Source organism: Prorops nasuta, unplaced genomic scaffold (assembly GCF_024137725.1).
Source record: "Prorops nasuta isolate Cenicafe-Biocafe unplaced genomic scaffold, Cenicafe_Pnas_1.2 PNAS00003, whole genome shotgun sequence".
In the NCBI taxonomy this organism is placed as follows: Eukaryota; Metazoa; Arthropoda; class Insecta; order Hymenoptera; family Bethylidae; genus Prorops; species Prorops nasuta.
The window spans coordinates 4,051,007-4,068,795 of NW_027116800.1; the positions used below are offsets into that span (position 1 = coordinate 4,051,007).

General features: G+C 44.1%; 2 protein-coding genes across 12 annotated transcripts in view; one reads left to right on the top strand and one right to left on the bottom strand.

Annotated features, from left to right (window-relative positions):
* heph (polypyrimidine tract-binding protein 1 heph) overlaps positions 1–17,789 on the top strand; it is a 364,217-nt gene that overhangs the window by 42,783 nt on the left and 303,645 nt on the right. The gene's annotated exons all lie outside the window — the stretch shown is intronic.
* Positions 5,214–10,336, bottom strand: LOC136786186 (esterase FE4-like). The gene is made up of 9 exons (XM_066747758.1): positions 9,871–10,336; positions 9,639–9,776; positions 9,077–9,242; positions 8,468–8,991; positions 8,125–8,293; positions 7,879–8,054; positions 7,634–7,778; positions 7,413–7,554; positions 5,214–7,046 (listed from the first exon to the last, which is right to left on the bottom strand). Exons 1-9 carry the CDS (start codon positions 10,063–10,065, stop codon positions 6,752–6,754), a joined length of 1,950 nt encoding a protein of 649 aa, XP_066603855.1. The 5' UTR covers positions 10,066–10,336; the 3' UTR covers positions 5,214–6,751.

The following is a 17,789-nucleotide window of genomic DNA, read 5'->3' on the forward strand; positions in this document are numbered from 1 at the left end:
CTGCTGGATAATACGATGCGAAAAGTGAATAAAAGCTTTGAAGGTTCGTTTAACGTTGACTTTTTTGTTTAAAGTTTATGTATTAGTGGCTTTGAAAGAGATTGGCAGAAGAGATAGACACGCGTTTGCATTCCACCGCTGGATCATTTACCCAAGGCGATTTCTTTTCAGTTTTCATATAGCGTAGGATATATTTCGTGTTTCATTGTAGCTTGCTTGGTCAGGTTGCTGCTGCTGCGCAGGCAGATTCGTTGTTGAATGATCGGAGCCCGAGAGCCCCGAGCCCTCTTCTGTCAGCAGCCGGACCGGACGTGATTCTGCTGCCTCGTCGACTCATTGAAAATGAGCTGCTGCGCTGATATTATCTACTACTAGCGATTGCACCACGCACATGACGACGGCTTCGGGCTACCATTCTCCGCACCACCACCACTTATCATTTACCTCTTCATCCTTAAATAAATATATATATATATATATATATATATATATACACTGGATGATTCTCTAACGACGGAACATAGGAGATTGGTGTTAGTTGATTATAGCACCCGGAATGATGAAATGCAAGAGCCCTGATTGGTCAATATTGTATAGTGCCAACTTAAAATAGGCCATTGCCAATAGTTTGATACAAAAAATGAGACCCATTCGCCATTTTGGTGTAAAAGTGTTTACACATTTTTCGTAAATAGAAGCAGAAGGAAATGAATAAGTTGTCAAAAGTAGTGATTCCGATTAATTTGTGATAAGTGTAAGTTTGGCAAATAAAAGTGATGATTGTAATAAAAAGAGGAGATAGGGAAGAACTTGGTTTTCATAAAATTTGTTATTTAATATATTAACCATGACTGACTCAATGAGAACTTAAATATGTTTTTCTTTGATGGAAGTGGATAACATCTGATAGGTTATTATGTCCACTGGTATAACAAGACGTTTGAGTTTGTTGTTACAAAAATACACTTGATTATTAAAGAAGATGGAAACGCTGAAATGTAAGGCTTTGACTGAACTCATTGAGTCAGTCATGGTTAATACATTAAATAACAAATTTTATGAAAACCAAGTTCTTCCCTATCTCCTCTTTTTATTACAATCATCACTTTTATTTGCCAAACTTACACTTATCACAAATTAATCTGAATCACTACTTTTGACAGCTCATTCATTTCCTTCTACTTCTATTTACGAAAAATGTGTAAATACTTTTACACCAAAATGGCGAATGGGTCTCATTTTTTGTATCAAACTATTGGCAATGGCCTATTTTAAGTTGGCACTATACAATATTGACCAATCAGGGCTCTTGGATTTCATCATTCCGGGTGCTATAATCAACTAACACCAATCTCCTATGTCCCGCCGTTAGAGAATCACCCTGTATATACATTTAATCTTCCACCCCACTATCCCTCCCCATAAACAAACTACAATTCAGTCAAGAGTATCGTTTACCATCGTAGGGAAAAAATTCCAAACAATTGCCATTGGCGAGAGATTCACGCGGAATTATTAAGAGCGTCGCTCAATTGTTACTCGTTTTTGCCCGTACAGTCTTTTTGCCTCGTACCATTTTTGCCAAAGACCCGACAAAAGAATCGAGGAAAATATAGAGAGTGAGTCCCGACGATGGTATTTGGTGCGACCGCTCTCTCGGAGAAAATTTCTCGTTTGTGTTTTTGCACTTTGCTGGCAGCCAGCAAAAAGAGTCGCGGCAATTAACCTCTCTTCCGCACATCGGTTCCGTGTAAAGGTAGTCGGGCGCGAAATATAGACCGGCGCAGAACCCCCCCCCCCCCCCCTCCCCCCTTCTCTAGCAGAGATGTGTGGATTCTCCGATCCTGGAAACACGGGGCTGAGAGGAGAGGAGAGGAGAGGCTCGAAGAAGCTTTCTCGTATCGCCCAGGGTCATAGTCCCGATGTACCACCTATCTATATATATATATACAGTTTCGTTCTCATGCGATTCGTCACATGTAAATTCGGCCGGTGCTCAACGTGTTGAGAAAAGCCCTATATATATATGTATATATATATATAGTTTTATTGCCCCTTTTACCTTCCACCTCTCACCCTCCTCCTTTTTGCCTCAACTGCAGGCCTTTGTCAGTATATACATACATACGAACGACCTGTACGACAAGGAGAGAGAAGGAGAGGAGGATGAAGCTTCGGTTCGACACTGTGTTTGCTTTAATGCAATTGCCGACTTGTACAATGGTAATCCCAAATTCCGTAACCATTTTTCCCCCTGACCTAACCTACTCCGGAAGGATTATACGCGTTCTCCTCTCCTCGACTATAGCTTCATTATTGCCAATATAGTTGCTAAAGAGAAATTAAGCCGCTACATATTCATTTGCGACGCACGCCATTCGGAACTCAATTTCGAAGTAATTAATTAGCTTAGCGCGACCCTAGTTGTCATGAATAAATGATCATACGCTATTTTATTTTGGCAAATAAAGTATAATCAATTCATGAATTGATAAATGCTCCTATATATACGCCATCTCGTCCAGAAGATAAACAATCCGCGATGAATTTTCACGTTCACAAATGGACAAACATTATTTGATCGAAATACTCGATTCATTAATTATACCTTTTATCCCCCCGGTTAATTCTTTAAGCTCTCGCGAGCGAGCGAGCGCGCACGCGCGAGGAATGCAGCTTTTAATTGCACTAACGAAATTTCGCTGAATTTCGTTGAAATTCCTTCTCTAATAAAATTCCTAGCGAGATGATCGTGAATTTTTCTGCTGCGAATGCGAGTGAAAAGCATTGCTGGAGACGGATTGGGATGGAGGAGGGAGGGGAGGAGGGGGGGGGGGGGTTTGCTTGATGGTCCGCGCGCGAACTTTGCTACAGCGGGAGGAGCCAAGTAAGATCTCGAAGAAAAATAAGCAGCTGGACTAAATTAGCTCGGAGCGTGCAGGAATTAGACGGGCAAAGCAGCTTACTACAGTTTGGTCACATCTTGAAATATTCAGCTTCTCTCGTGGCAACTGCATCCAAACACTCCCTCAATCATTTCCAACGTCCTTCCTGCTTTCTCTCGCGGCGCCATTCAAGTCCCGAAGGCACCTTACGGATTATATTCCAATATCCTCATCCTCCACCCCCCCCCCCCCTCCTCTCGACCCTCTGTTTACCTTACATACACGCTAAGACCCCCGAGCAGCTCCACCGGGAATCGCTCTTCGATTAATCGAATTTTGATGGACCAAGCTGTGCAAAGATTTCACCAGCGGATACACATTAGTCCCCCCCCTCCTCCGATCCATAATTCATCACTTCCCCTTATAATGTCTCATTAATCGTGCAAAATGCAAAAGCTAAATATACGCGATCGGCTAATGCCACGAAATAACTTTCTAACCCGAATACTCGCCAATGGAATTTTAGAGGCATGCATGTAGTACTCTATCTATATATATATATATGTAGAGAGAGAGAGAGAGAGAGAGAGAGTGTAGAGGGTATAAGTTGATTAAGGATTAAATCGTTGATAAATAGGAAATTGGTGGCAGGGGGGAGGAGAGGGTTGCTAGTGTCGATTGGCAATTCGCCAGAACGGTGTATAATATAGTTTTTCGCGTAGATCACGGGGAGGAATGCGAGGACCAATCAATTTGTCGGACGAATAGCCATCGTTAGAATAGTTGGTAGAGTTTCTATGGCAGCGTCCTCTATGTATGCGGGGGTCAGAATGACGCAGGCGTTTCCATCCCCGTGTATTGTCGTCGAGCCTGCGTAACGAGGGGCAATTTTTGCACTGGCGAACAATGTGTCGCATTAGCGTATTGTACCGATCCCCCTCGACCCCCTCAACCCCACCGACCTCTGCGACACGCCGACTCGTAATCGATGCTGTCTCATTTGCATTTCGCGGAAGGTCCGCAGGAAATTCCGGCGATTGCCCCCGAATCCACCTCTCGCCGAGATCTCCTCTTTCCCTCTCGCGATCGCTCATCATGCTTACTTTTATCCACTGAACAATTACCTTGCCAACTATAGTTCCACCTACTCTATCATCGTGCAATCTCACCCTCCTTGTCCGACTAATACAAATATTCTTTCCTCCAATCGTGCTTCGCTCAAAATTCTCCTCACCCACGTAATCTCCATGATGGAATATTTTCTAGTTTGCTCATCTATGTACATTATTTTGAAGGATTCAAAGGGACATTTAGGATTTTGGGTCGAGAGATCGTAAGATGGTCGTAATTGCATGACTGGAGGGCGTAGTAGTTGTAGGCGTGGGGAAGCACACCGAGGGAATCCTTATTTTATCTATATAATCGTCGAGCGTCTCATCGGACTAAATTTGTCTATGCAAATCGTTGATCAATGGTCAGTGCCCTCTTCGACCCTTGGATTACTTTGGTAGGCTGGGCTTACAAGAACGTTCGCGTATTTGCTGTTTTAGCTAAATTGACCTCTCGTGCCTCTCTCGCTTCGAAATCTCTTTAAATGGACCGGGTAATATTTTTTCATCGAAGGATAAATATTGGGATGGAATATTGCAAGGATTATATGTTTTTAATGTAACGTATTGAATATATTTACAGAGTAGACGAACCTGAAATTATTAGTGCACACCGATGATAAATAAATTCATTAGCAAGTTTGCAACTAGTTACAGAATGAACGGGTTGCTGTTAAAGAATGTACATATAATTGGAGCTTCGAGGAGAAATTTCAGTTAAGCATTATAATTATAGTAGTAAAATCTTCCAATTTTGGAAATGTTCTATGCAAGCTCGGAGGGTGTTGGTGCGTGCAGTGCAGTGCAGGCTTGCGAGTTTTCAGCTATAATGAAGACTCGCAAAGTCTTGTACTATAGCAGTAAACCCTATTCATTTTCATCCTATTTCGAGTAAAATCATATAGCCATGTTTCCAATACTTCCTCGAATAAAGCGGCTACGCGCGCTGTAAAAACCCCTGCATAAAAAACGTGCCCCTGTAAAAATTTAACATCTTCATTTCACTGAATACGGAACAGGTTTTTTCCCTAAAGAATTTCCAGCGCAAAAGCACAGTGACCATTGTCCAACACTTGGAGCTTTATACTCCGACTCTTTCATTTCTCTATTCCACGCATTCCTTTCCTTTCTTACGTTATATCCTTCAAAGCTTTGAAAAATTCCCACCCTTTACAATTTTTTCAATAATATTATATATATATAAAAGAATGAAAATTAATTGACGAATTAAAGCCTTTATTATCATCATTTCCAGTGACACGTTGATTCATTTATTCATATTTCCCAGCTACTATATTCTCCTAAAAAAAATGTCTATATAATTAGACAAAGTTTTTGCATTACGTGGCAATCGTATACGATTACTATTTTCCACGAGCGTTGCTTGCACGTGGAAGTTCGGTGAAAAGTTTTAACAGTTATATATATATATATATATATATCGTTCGAGGCTCATCGTTAAGACGTCTTATCACCGAGTCAACTTGCATTGATAAACCAGACGAGTAAACCACTCAAGTTTGCATTATTCGGAGCAAAGGAGGATTTAAGTAGCTATTATTGATACAATTTGCAGGCAGCGGTATAAGTTACACGGTCAGCGGTTCTCAGTGGTTTCCTCTTTGTTTAAAGATCCTGTGTACTAATTATTACAGTTGTAGCGGTTGCAACGTGCCAAGGTACCTCCCCCCCCCCCTCCCTCCCTCTATTACGAAGGAAGAGGGTAGGTATTTCATCTCGATAGATTTCGTCGGCTTTGCAGCTTCTTCTTGTTCGTTGAATGTGCCGCGACGATCCTTTTGTCGATTTCGATACAATGGCCGAAGATGGAGGAGGGTGCATGACGCGAACCAAGAGATTTCCAGGGAGTGGAGTTCTTTGTACTCGGTGTTATAGGATGGGGTAGCGCGAGGAAAAATGGGACAAAGACAAACACGGCAGTTTTCCCTTCTCCCCCCTCTCTCTCTCTCTATACTCCCCCTTCCTAGACACCCCCATACAGTCATCGCATCGCGCTAATGATTAATTTCCCTGGGCGAGAGACAAACGAGGAGGGAAGCCGCGCGAATGCATATTTCACACACGCGTTAACTCCAGCCGCACGCGGGTAACTTAATTTTCAGCGAATTCCATTATGCTTTTCGTTTATTAACCCCGGCGTTACATTAGTCCTGGGACGATCCCTCGAGGATTTTTGCGCGGCACGCGTTCTTTTCTTCCTTCCTTCCTTCCTTCCTGTGCGGTGTTATTATATCCGAGCGCGAGCAACGAAGAGAGACTGCTGCGACGACGAGTGAGAGGGGTAAGCGCGCGCACCGTTTGCGTTACCGATAATGCAACATTAATCCAGTCGATGATTAACGAGTAGCCGTTTCACTTGTAAAACTCCAATAATCGTGCCATTGTTTCGCTAGCTCGCCGGTAACACGAGAACCTCTTGTTTATAGCTGCAGTAGCTTGCGTTACTGCGTGTTAAAAAAGGATCCCTTTGTTCCCGCGTCTCTCGCCGCTGCACGAGCATGCGTAATTTTTTTCTCGCGCCGAGTGCAGGCATCAGCTTATGCCCGCTTCTTCGCCACCGCCGCCGACGCAGCCACTGTCCAACGCGCTCCTCACTGAGCACACATTTTCCTTTCAAAGCTTTTATTATTCTTCCTCCATCGTATATTTACACCTTTTCCCACGACATTTTGGTCGAGCGGACAGTTATATCGTATACTTGTACAAACTAGGGTGAATATTGTAAATGAGTGTTGCTTAAGAGGAACCGAAAATGAATGTCGACAATAGGTAGATGAAAGTTCCACTGAGGAGTATCAAATATGGACACTCGAAGGTCGACGCACTGCCGGAGTCCTCCGACTCGGATATCTCCATTTCTATCATGTTCTCCGTTACTACCGGTAATATCTCTTCCCAAAATGCCATCCTATCCGGCAAGAAATGATTGCGAACTATGAGTTCCGGTGACGTGCCTATGCCGAATTGCATGAACGTTTCATTCTCATTGTCCCATACAGGCCAGTCCGGAGTCATCCTTGCGCTGGGAACTCTGAAATGTTGCGCTCCTATTATTATTATTATATCACTACTGTGTTGCGGGCTGAATAACTTTAAAATACGTTATAACTGTTCGTCTATTAATGCTTGCTAGAACCGGCCATTATGCGATTTCCTGCATTTCCCCCAGTGAAAATAGCTTTTAAATACCGACTGTCCGAAATTAGTGGAAACGGATTACCGAGACTCTGCGTTAAATAATTTTATGCTTTCGCCAATCCATCCGACCAGCTTTTCCTTTAGTTTCAACTATCCCCCCCCCCCCCCCCCCCCCGCGATCCTTCACAGACAGTTTAATGTTAACACTAAACAAGCTATCGCTTATAACACAGGCTGTACGTTGACTGAACAGGCTTACCCATATTTCACGAAATTTCCCCACATTTCGCTCATAATGTTGATCATTGTCCAATCGGTTTCAGTGTTATGCAAAAGCAAATCGCGATGAGCATTGGTCAGCGTTGGGAATAAGTAATTAAGGTCGTCGGAATGACTGATGCCTGGAAACGAACGAAGAATAATTAGTATTTGTTTCTTCGCGTTATAAACTCCAGTATAATTGCTGCTGCGCATATGTACCAAAATGTTTATCGGGGCCGTAACCGATAGTGGTGAATGTTCCTTTGTAATTGAAGAGATAAAAGTAAACGCTCGAATTCATCGACTCCGACTGCATTTTCGTTGCCTCGTACGTGGGGAAAGTGATAGCTCCGTCGCCTACCAACTATAAAAAAATAAGAAACCAAGCATTTGACGATAAAAGAATTAGTTATAACCGTCGTGATACTCGATGAACAATGAAATTGGATCACTCTTATTCTTACTTCCGTTATATTGCGCAGTAGACGAGCAGCAAGATTTCCGCCGAAATAAAACTCTTTCACGGCGTGGGCGAATGCACTTCGATTGCCGATAACTTCGTGCATCTCCACGACATACGGCAGGAAATATGTGAAATGGTTTATCAGCTCCTTTTGTGCCACCTTGTTTAAAATTAGAGCTAAAAATTGTAAGATTGCTTTAATAAAGAGAGCCCCAACTGATTTCCTTCTCACTATCGGCAAACTCACAGGCGGACCTGACGAGTCCTTCGTCCTGGACTACACCGGCTATGAAGGGTATATCCCGATAGTCCTTGTCCTCGATGGCCTTTAACGGATGTTTCATAAGTATAGCGTCCTCCGATTCTTCCTCCAACGTTGGTCCGAAGGTGCAAAATGGACTGTCCCTCCATTCAATCTTGGGACGATCAAACAGAGAAAACAATTTAACGCAAATTACACAGACTGTGAAGAATTTTGTAAATTTACCCACAACTTTTTAGTTCGTGATTTTTACAGAAATTCTTTTTTACAGTTTAATTGAACAGTGTGCGAATAAAATGTGATTCGAGTGGTTATATTAAAATCGTACGAAATTCCGAAGATTTTTGACGAGATGAAAGACGTTGGCCTCCCTCATACACTCCATGATCTTTTCGTCATTTTCCTCATCCTCCACGTAATCCTCGTAGCTGTCCAAGAAGAAGAATTTATCAGGCTTGTGCTCCTGTTCTTTCGCGTGATTGTTCGAGCCCTCGCTTCCCGTCGTTTCCTCATTGTTTCCGAAACTTCTTTGGGCCTGGCTCTCCACATCGAGACAGCCAACGTACTTGGCCATCCTCAGCGAATTTTTTCTAATGAATTTTCGGTGATGAACCGCCCACGAAGCTGTGCCCGAGGCACTTTGCATGATGAATTTATCGAACAAGCCTTCGGTTTTGTTGGATAGAGCCAGAAGGTGAACGGACACAGCTCCGGCACTGTTGCCCATTATCGTTACCGAATTAGGGTCACCGCCAAAGTACTCAATATTATTCTGGACCCATTTCAAAGCAACCACCATGTCCTTCAGTCCATAATTCCCTGGAGATGCTTTATTAGCGGTGCTGAAGAAACCTTGAATAAAAGATAAAAGCTGAAAGAATCGTTCAAAGCTTTCCGAAGCATTCGCTGATATATAATTAGCAGCCATTAGGATTACCTAAAACGTTGAGTCGGTAATTGAAAGTTACTAGAATAATTTGCTGATCCGCCATGTAGTCCGGTGCAAAGATACTGCTGTTACTACTGCCAACGTGGAAAGCTCCCCCGTGGATGTACACGAGAACCGGAAGTTTCCATGCTTTTGGATGCTGCGATTCCGATAACTGTAGTCATGCAATTAAGGAATTACGATCGAAAGTTTCTAACGCGCGTTTACACACGCGGGAAGAAAAATGTCATCGCTGCGTTCGATTGCCACTATATAGCGACACGCGGTTTCCTCGTTAAGTGGACGAATGTGGCAACTAGGCTGCCTCGACCTTGAGTCGTTTAAATTTAATTAAATTGCTGGACGACCTTCCGGTCTAATGGAGCTCGCATTACTTTTTCGAAAGTGAGAATATTTTTCGTGGAAAACGTCGTTGGGTGAAAGCAAATGGAAACGTTTGCCTCGAATGAGAAACTCGATGACGATTGTGCTACGATTCCGCGTGCAATCGAAGATCGAAGCTAAGAGGGTAAGTTTGAAGAAAGGAATATCCATCCGGTGGGAGACTCACCAGCGGTACAAAAACGTTCAGGTAGAGACAGTCCTCGCTTCCGATCACTTCCCTCTCGTTGAATTCTTGCAGACACGCGGGTCCATCTCTGGTACCATCGTGAATTTCCAGCCAGGTGTGGTTCCAGGGCACCGGACTCTGTTGTAAAAGTTAATCGTCTCATTTCTCCTATGAATGCTACATTTATACCATGCATCATAAAGAAGAGAAATATCGTTTAAAGCGAACTTACTTTGAACCTCAGTGGTCCGAGCGGTGGTTCCGCGTAAGGAATGCCGAGAAAGGATGCGATTGGTAAATTCCTGGTGCTCCTGGTCCATTTGCCTCGAATTTGTCCGAAACTCGTACGAACGATTGGGTCCCCGACGACTTGACAGTGGCCAAAGTTGACGAAGAAAATTAGTAGTCCGATCGCGTGGATGAGCATTCTTCTGGTTGTTACGGCGTTGGGAGGCTCCAATCGAATGACTCGCGTTGTGCAAAGTGCACGATAATCTTTCCAGCTCCGCGGGAACTCTCTCTTCGCGCAAATATCATCTACAATGCGCAGATAAACCACGCAAATAAATTCCCTGCTCTTTTCGTTACGTAACTTATCCCGGTACGGGCGGTCCACGTGCTTTATTAATGACCTCGCTTCAATTAATGGTTTTCCGCAGCCAACGCCGCACCGCACCAATTCAACACCGAGCCATTGAGAGGAACGGACTACGCCTGTACCTCCTCGACAGCTCCGCCGTCCCGACACTCTCTCTCTCTCTCTCTCTCTCTCTCCCGCTTTCTTTTCCACCTCTCCCCCGAAACATTTACATACACGATTCGTTTACGTTCCTCGTTAACGCACAACCAATGTTTATAGAAACTCTGCCGGTTTTTTGTGGGAGCCTACACGCTCGACCCGCCATCCTATTTTTACCAGGTTTCCATCTCTCCTCTTTGTACGATTATACTGGAAAATTCGAGAAATAGTACGGTTTATTATCGAGTCTTAACACTCGGTATATTTAGTTCACACGCATCGACCATCATCTCCCTACATGATTTCACACAGTCTCTCTATATACGCGTCTATACCGACGTATAATCTTACCCGGTGCGTTGGTATTTGTAAAACGTGCAAACATGCGTTTTTTATCCGTCGTTTCGAGAGCCTACAAACAATAAAACGGTAGTAAAAGATAATAAAACGTGCAGTGGAAATTCACGTGGGGTTAAATTTGGAAAATGCCAGTAGAATTAAAAGTGGTTTGGTAAGAATTTTTGAAATGTGGTGTATATAAGGAAGGGAGGAAGGAAGGAAGGATAAAAGGGGAAGGAGGAGGGTGGGGGGGGGGGGGATATGGTGGTAGTCCAGTCTCTGGAACGATCATTCTTTATTTACCTTGAGAGAATGGGGCGCCTAATACGAGTTTCACAGTGCTTCCATGCCACGTCTCGTGGGTTTTCTTCTTGGGTTTTCCGAGGTAGTAGTTGGAGAGAGGGAGGGGGAGAGCTCGGTGGCAGACGGCAGTAGCGGCTTGCCGGTGGTTAGACTTCCGTAGTTGCGAGTTCGCCCTGCAAACAATTTCTCCACGAGGGACTTCCTTTGGGAGTTTCCGGTCCGTTTCCACGCGGAATCTCTCCGTGGCACCTTCCCTCGTAACGCGTCGTTTGCTCAGCCGTTTATCTCCTCGTCATTAGTTATGCCGCGTTGCAAGCTCGCACTCGTTCCTTCCTCCCTCCCTCCTCTTCCTTTACTCTCTTTTCCACACTCACACACGCTATACACGTATACACCCTTTTTCTACTATTTCTACTGCCACTGCAGATTCGGAGTGAGGCTGCTATGACAAAAAAACATCCCCCCCCCCCCCACCTCCCTCCCTAACCTTCTAAAGAAAAGTATGAAAATTCCACGCACTATTGTCACCTCTTTATATACAAATCAGAAAATATCGAACCTGCTCATATATTTCATAAATTACACACTATCTTCTTTTTTGCCTAACCTATCGCGTACGAATTTTCAAAAAACTTGCTAGTTTTTTTGCTAGGAGAAGATTGTTTCGATCATTCGACCGAGTGGGAGGAGAAGTTTCTGTTGGTGGAGCGTACAGCAGCAAAGTATCTATTTTTGAAGAGAGAATAATCTGGCGAGATCGAAAGTTGAAAATAAGCTGTGGGTATAATAGGAGAGAGGATAGGGGGGGGGGGGGTAGGGGGGGATAGGAAATATAATATCGATTGATCGGTGGGTGGTAGGGGGAGGAGAGGGGAGGGACGTGACCACCAAAGATGCTACTCTCATCGGATTACGCGTCTATTTGTCGCGTAAAACTAATTGCAGCTCGTAGCTTGGCCATGCATCACTCCGGCGAGACTCGTGAAAGTAAGCTGCCCGCCCATCTGAATTATTAGCTCGTAGAGCGTTTTACGCGTATATCTTTTAGGGCCGGTTCATTCTTACCAAGCGTATATAGTCTCGATCTCTCGCTCTCTCGTCCAATCTTCCTTCGATTACAGGCACATTAACGCCTCTTCTTTATTTGAAATAAATCTTTTTTTAGCGATGAAAAGCTTTGGAAGCTGGCCTGGTTTACAGTACGGTAAACGTCGAATGTTTAATTTTATCTCGATACTCTTGAACGTGGAGGCTTTCTTTGAGCGGCGGGCGCGCAGAGAGTCGACGCCGCATTGAATTCCGTAATGAAAATGGCCAACAAACGAACGGCGCGCGGCGCAGAGCTCGAGCAACGAGAAGAGAACAGCCAAAGGGCAACTCGTGTAATTTCGTAGTCGAGCAGTTTGCGAGTGCACGGGCCGCCAGCAGAGGAGGATGGATGGTAGTAGGCACGCTTCAGAGTCCGGTTTCTCCTATTTTTTGAAGGGAACAATTGCATGCGCGCCAACTGGTCACTTCATTATTATATATTTTTTCAGTTGCTGGCTCGTCCCGAGAGAGGGAGAGAGAGAGACTACTCTGGCATCGCAGCCTCTACTGTAACCGGTAGGTCCTTTCGTTTGAGAGCGCAGCTCGCTGAAAAGTGGAGCGAGCGGACAAAGTGGAAAAGGAGCGTGTTTGGTCAGACAGGAAGCGGTACTCCCATTGCCAAAGCAAAACACTGCAACTTTTTAAATTTCCCTTTGTACCTTCGCAAGCCTCCCTCTGTCCAGTTGGTTCTTACAGTGGAAAACCCAGCGTTATGACGCCTGGCTTACCTCGAGCCTCTGAAACTGCCTGGCCAAAGTGTTAATTTGTCCACTGTACTCGACATAATTACGCAGAAAAGTTCTTTTTACATCCCTCTCATTTGTTCCTCCCAGCTAGAGGTATATATATATATATATACGGCTCGAATGCTTTGCAAAGGAAATTTTCAAGTTTCGAAAAAGTCTGCAGGATATTCTTGTTTTATGATCGCGGGTGGAAAATTCATCTGACCGAACGGGAAGTTGCATTAGGTGCTCAAGGGTTAAGAGTGGCTCATTCTTATGAGATTACTTTTGTCGAACGGCCCGTTCGCTCGCTCGACCTTTCACCCTGCACCCTGTCGAGCCTTCCACTCTACTCTTCAGCGAGCATTAGGGAGCATTCGAGGATAAAATATCAGAAGAGCAGGGGTGAATAATACTCGTAGGGGACTTTTCCGAGAATAAAAGGACCCACGTGTCTCCTGACCCATGCTTCTCTCTCTCTCTCTCTCTCTCTCTCCCATTATTTCCACCCTCCATCCTTCCCTCTCCTTTCTTCGTATTCCTTCCTCCGCGTTTACCTCAAAACTCGTCAAATTAAAAATTATGAAAATCATTCAACTAATGGAGCACTGGTTGACGTACCAATTCTCGACATCCTTCGCCATAATCGCGAAAAACTCTTTCGACCAAGCAAGGAATAAGGTTGTTAAAGTACGCGAGGAGAGATTAATTCAGTATATATGTATATGTAGCAAATTCGCTTGATTAAAATTGAAGGATTTTCAGAGGGTGGCGGAGAATAAATTGGAAGAGGAAAAAGTGGTGAATCGCCGGCGCGCGCGCGAGCGACAGGTTTGTCCAACGCACGCGTTTTCGGTCTATACGGATTACGTCGACGCGTAGACGTAGGTGAGAAAGCACTGCGCGACCCGGTGATGCATTGCCCCGAGAGATTAATGCGCTCAACCTCACACTACGTTACAGTGAATAACGACCAACTGCAATAATGATATTGCCATTAACCTGTCCACCGAACTTTCCTTTTCGCGCTAAGCTTTTCCCACCACCCCTCCCTTTTCAACAAACCGAAGCTACTTTCTCCTCCCCTTAACATTCAACTTTCACTCCTATTCATCGCTTCTCTGCGCCAGCAGCGATTCCACCTTAGAGGGAAGGAGAGAAAAAGAGCTAGACTCGATTTGAACTGAAAATGCATGTTTTTTTAAGGCAATTATAATTTGTGAAGCTATTCAAGTTTTTGGGTAGTCGCGAGGGAAATTTATGAAATTTTCCTCGCTCATTTTCAAAAGATGAATTCAGCATTGAATTCTCACTGCTGCTCCTTTATTTTTCTCCGGTATTTTGTATGCAGTGGGAAAGAAGCTTAACCCGGTTTCTCAATATAGTGGTTCGCATTTATATTTGAAATAGGTACGATTCTGGAAAGAAAGTGGCTAGCGTTAACCATACCCAGTAATGGTTCGCGCGCTAAGCTGCAGTTGGGAGGAAGAAGACAGGGAGTGGAGTCGAGTGGAGCGAGGAGGCGCGCTGGCTGCTGCATGGCGTCGCTTCATTTGCCCCGTTCCACGATTTCCGTCCTAGCCTCTGGCCCACCAGGGTACAGTAACGCGCTAATCAAGTATTTACCATTCTATTACCACGTACCGCGATGTTCCCTTTGCGTCTACCTGTCTATTGCTATGTCCCTATGGCGCCAATCCCTCCCCCCCCCCCCCCCCCCCGTTCCCTCTCCCACGAATAACCTCCCCAACTCGCCATCCAATCTTCAAACTTCTTTCCAATCTGATCTCTCTAATCCGGTATAATCGCTCTCCGTAAACAAATTATACCCTCGAAAATGAAAACCTTTATTCCTATGCTTCGCAGAGGGGCCTATAAAAGTGTCGAGGGAACGTCCGCATGGCTGATTTGTGAAATGCAATAAAGAGCTCCATTTATTAATCCATTTCATCGTCGTACATTAAAAGCAGAAAAAGAGCAAACAACGCAGTGGCTGGCAGTGACACGAAAGGCAGTGCAGCATGCGTGACTCGGTTCGTAAGATCGTGCACTTGGCACACAAGCAATATGCCGCTTAAACACGTTACATCGTGTTTTATCGAATAATTTTATTCAGCCCATCTGCATCGTCGAATACAACGCTACCTTCCTCCTCCTCCATTTTATTTCATAGCTCGGTTCTCCTACATCTAATTTTGCCCCATTAGAGATCAATACTGCCACATCCTAATCTATCGCTCGTTCCATCATCGTGTAACAGCGTATTAAACTTTGATCCGATTATTCCTTTCGACTTATCGATTGAATTATCCTCTTAGCTCTATTTGCAATTGCACTTGATTCCAATCGGCTGTAATCGCTGTATTTTCCTCGCGATATCAAATGATATTCCGTATTTTTACGCTCGCCGCGATATTATAACGAGTCTGTATCTTGTTTGCTAAAGTGTCGCACCGTTAAATCCCATTACAGACTGCATTATTCGGCAACGGAGACAAATATTGTTCAGTGATGTGGAGGGGGGAGGGGGGGGGGGCATTTTGCCGAGTGTCATAAGCTAATTAAAGAAATGACATGGCCGAGTACTAGTTATTTATATTGCTTTATTCTATTTTCGTGGCGCGTTGAACAAAATTGGCTATACGAGTGCTTGGTTTTTCATATCCCCCCCCCCCTCTCTCTCTCTCTCTCTCTCTTTCTAGTTCAGCTCGCCCATCTCGTCCGCGTGTTATTTGTCGCGGATTATATCGAAACAAGCCGCGCAGAATCTACCTATCGCGAACGTCACGGCCCATTATTGCAGTTATACTAAAAATGAACGTTAAAAATTGAAAACGTCCGTTGTTCCACTATACTGTACTCTCCAGTTGCTTTATACGGGAGAAAAAAATTACCAGTATTTTGACGTCACGTTTTACGCTGCCATTCATTACCATCAGAGTTTATAGCATTACGCTGCTGCGGAAATAAAGGCATTATTTCTCAGGAGATTAAAGTGTTGCCCAAAACGAAATTTGGTCGAGTGCTTCTTAACGTATAGCACTGCCCCTTTTCTCTCTCCCTCTAGCTCCCTAATTCTTAATAAAACTGACACGCTCTCCGAACGTAAAACTAACTCACTGTGACCCAGCGTAAGAAATGCTCTAGCATGCTTCTTTTGTTACGTAAAAAAAGACACGAATGTAAGTAAAATTTGACAATTCGTATATAGTTGCGTGTATCCCGAAGATTCGCAAGGTTGTACAGATAGAGCTCTTTCCTGGTCATTTGTTGGATGTATATATGTATACATACAGGCAGAGCAGTATTAGTCAATGGATATAAAAAAGCACGAGGAAAAAAATGTAATAACGATTGTAGATGCGATAATAGTGGCGCGATTAGCATGGGCCATGGTTTACGGCAAAACAGTCTGTTCGTTTTTGCTGGCTGCGTGTCGCCTCGCTTACTATAGCAGGGAGTAAAATAGACTAACTATGGATCCCCTTAACGATCGTTATCGCACTATCGCCTTTGCGTCATCTCGCCACGTCACAAAGCCCAGAAACATATTTCCACGTCTTCCCTGCGCGTGGCGGTAATCTGCCAACCCCTTCCCCCCTCCCCTCCTCCCCACCTTCCAACCCTCCCTTCGGCACACCACACCGTTCAGATTTCCCGATACCAACAACCAACGATGCTTCCTAAATGAAACTGGCTCCATTTCCACTCATTACCGTCAGCAAATAATACGGCGACTAAACAGTTCACTGCTTTCACACGCATCTCCACAAAATACCATTCGTCAGAGACCTTTTTTCAACGATATTGAATTGCATCGAATGACGAAATCCCTCTTTTTAAAACTGGACACCAATTCGCTCGCACAAAATTTGTCGCAAATTTCTCTCCATCCAATATATACTATATATCTCTATTTCCTTGTTTGTCCGTTTCTCCCATTCACACAGTTTTTTCTTGTGTTTGCTCGGACTCTTTGGAGTGCGCCGCTCTTAATTCCGGAACTCGATCTAAATCACTTTCGTAGAGCGTTATGGGCGTTTTCTAAAATCTCTCTCTCTCTCTCTCTGGTACAGTAGCCGATGTTAGAAGAATAATTGGCGAAATGTTTTCCTCCATCGATTATTTACCCATGTGTGAGTGCGTTCGTCCACCTTTATATCCTGCGGATGTTCATTAGCTCGTTTCGCTGTTTTTTTCGCGGTGAAAGGGTCGTTGACTTTACTCGATTACTTTTTCCAATGAATTTTCATATTGCTGAGATATCGCGCAGTTGCGCGCCACCGCGCCGCCTTTAATACCGTGTACTCGGCGACAGATAAGAGTGCTCCGCTGTCGCGCCAATTCGACCCATATACGTCATTGATTTATGAGCAGCCTATATCCTCTGCCGTCGTATTCTTCCGTGCATCGGCCAAATCTACATATTTCAGTCTTAAATGTAGGCCAGCGTTTACGAGAGAGAGGAGATGTTGAAAATTGTATTGAACGAATGTGTCGCGTGTGTATGTCAGAGTAACAACCATTCGTCTGTATATAGCAGTAATTAGAGTTGAGCAATGCCGAGTATTGATTATTAACGTCAAACTGCGTTCTCCATCTTGATAATACAGGTGAATTTGAGATTAGACACACAGAAGAACGATGTCCTCTTGCTTAAGATCAAAGTTAGTTTCATTGCACACGCGTTACGTGTATTCGGTGAAACGTTACCATGGTAATAGCTGGTCATAGCTAGTCGGTCGTAAACCATCGTCATAGATTGCCAATCTAATCCGAGACTCGATCAATCTCCCCCGTGTAGAGAGCATATAGTAGTACTAGCTGCTCTCGAATGAGCCTCTTCAAGCCTGCTAATATGGATCTATATAAATTCACTTATACGGCATGTCCGGCCGGCCTGAGGAAGCCAATTCGAAGAATCTACTTATGGAAGAGGGGAATTTTAAGAATACG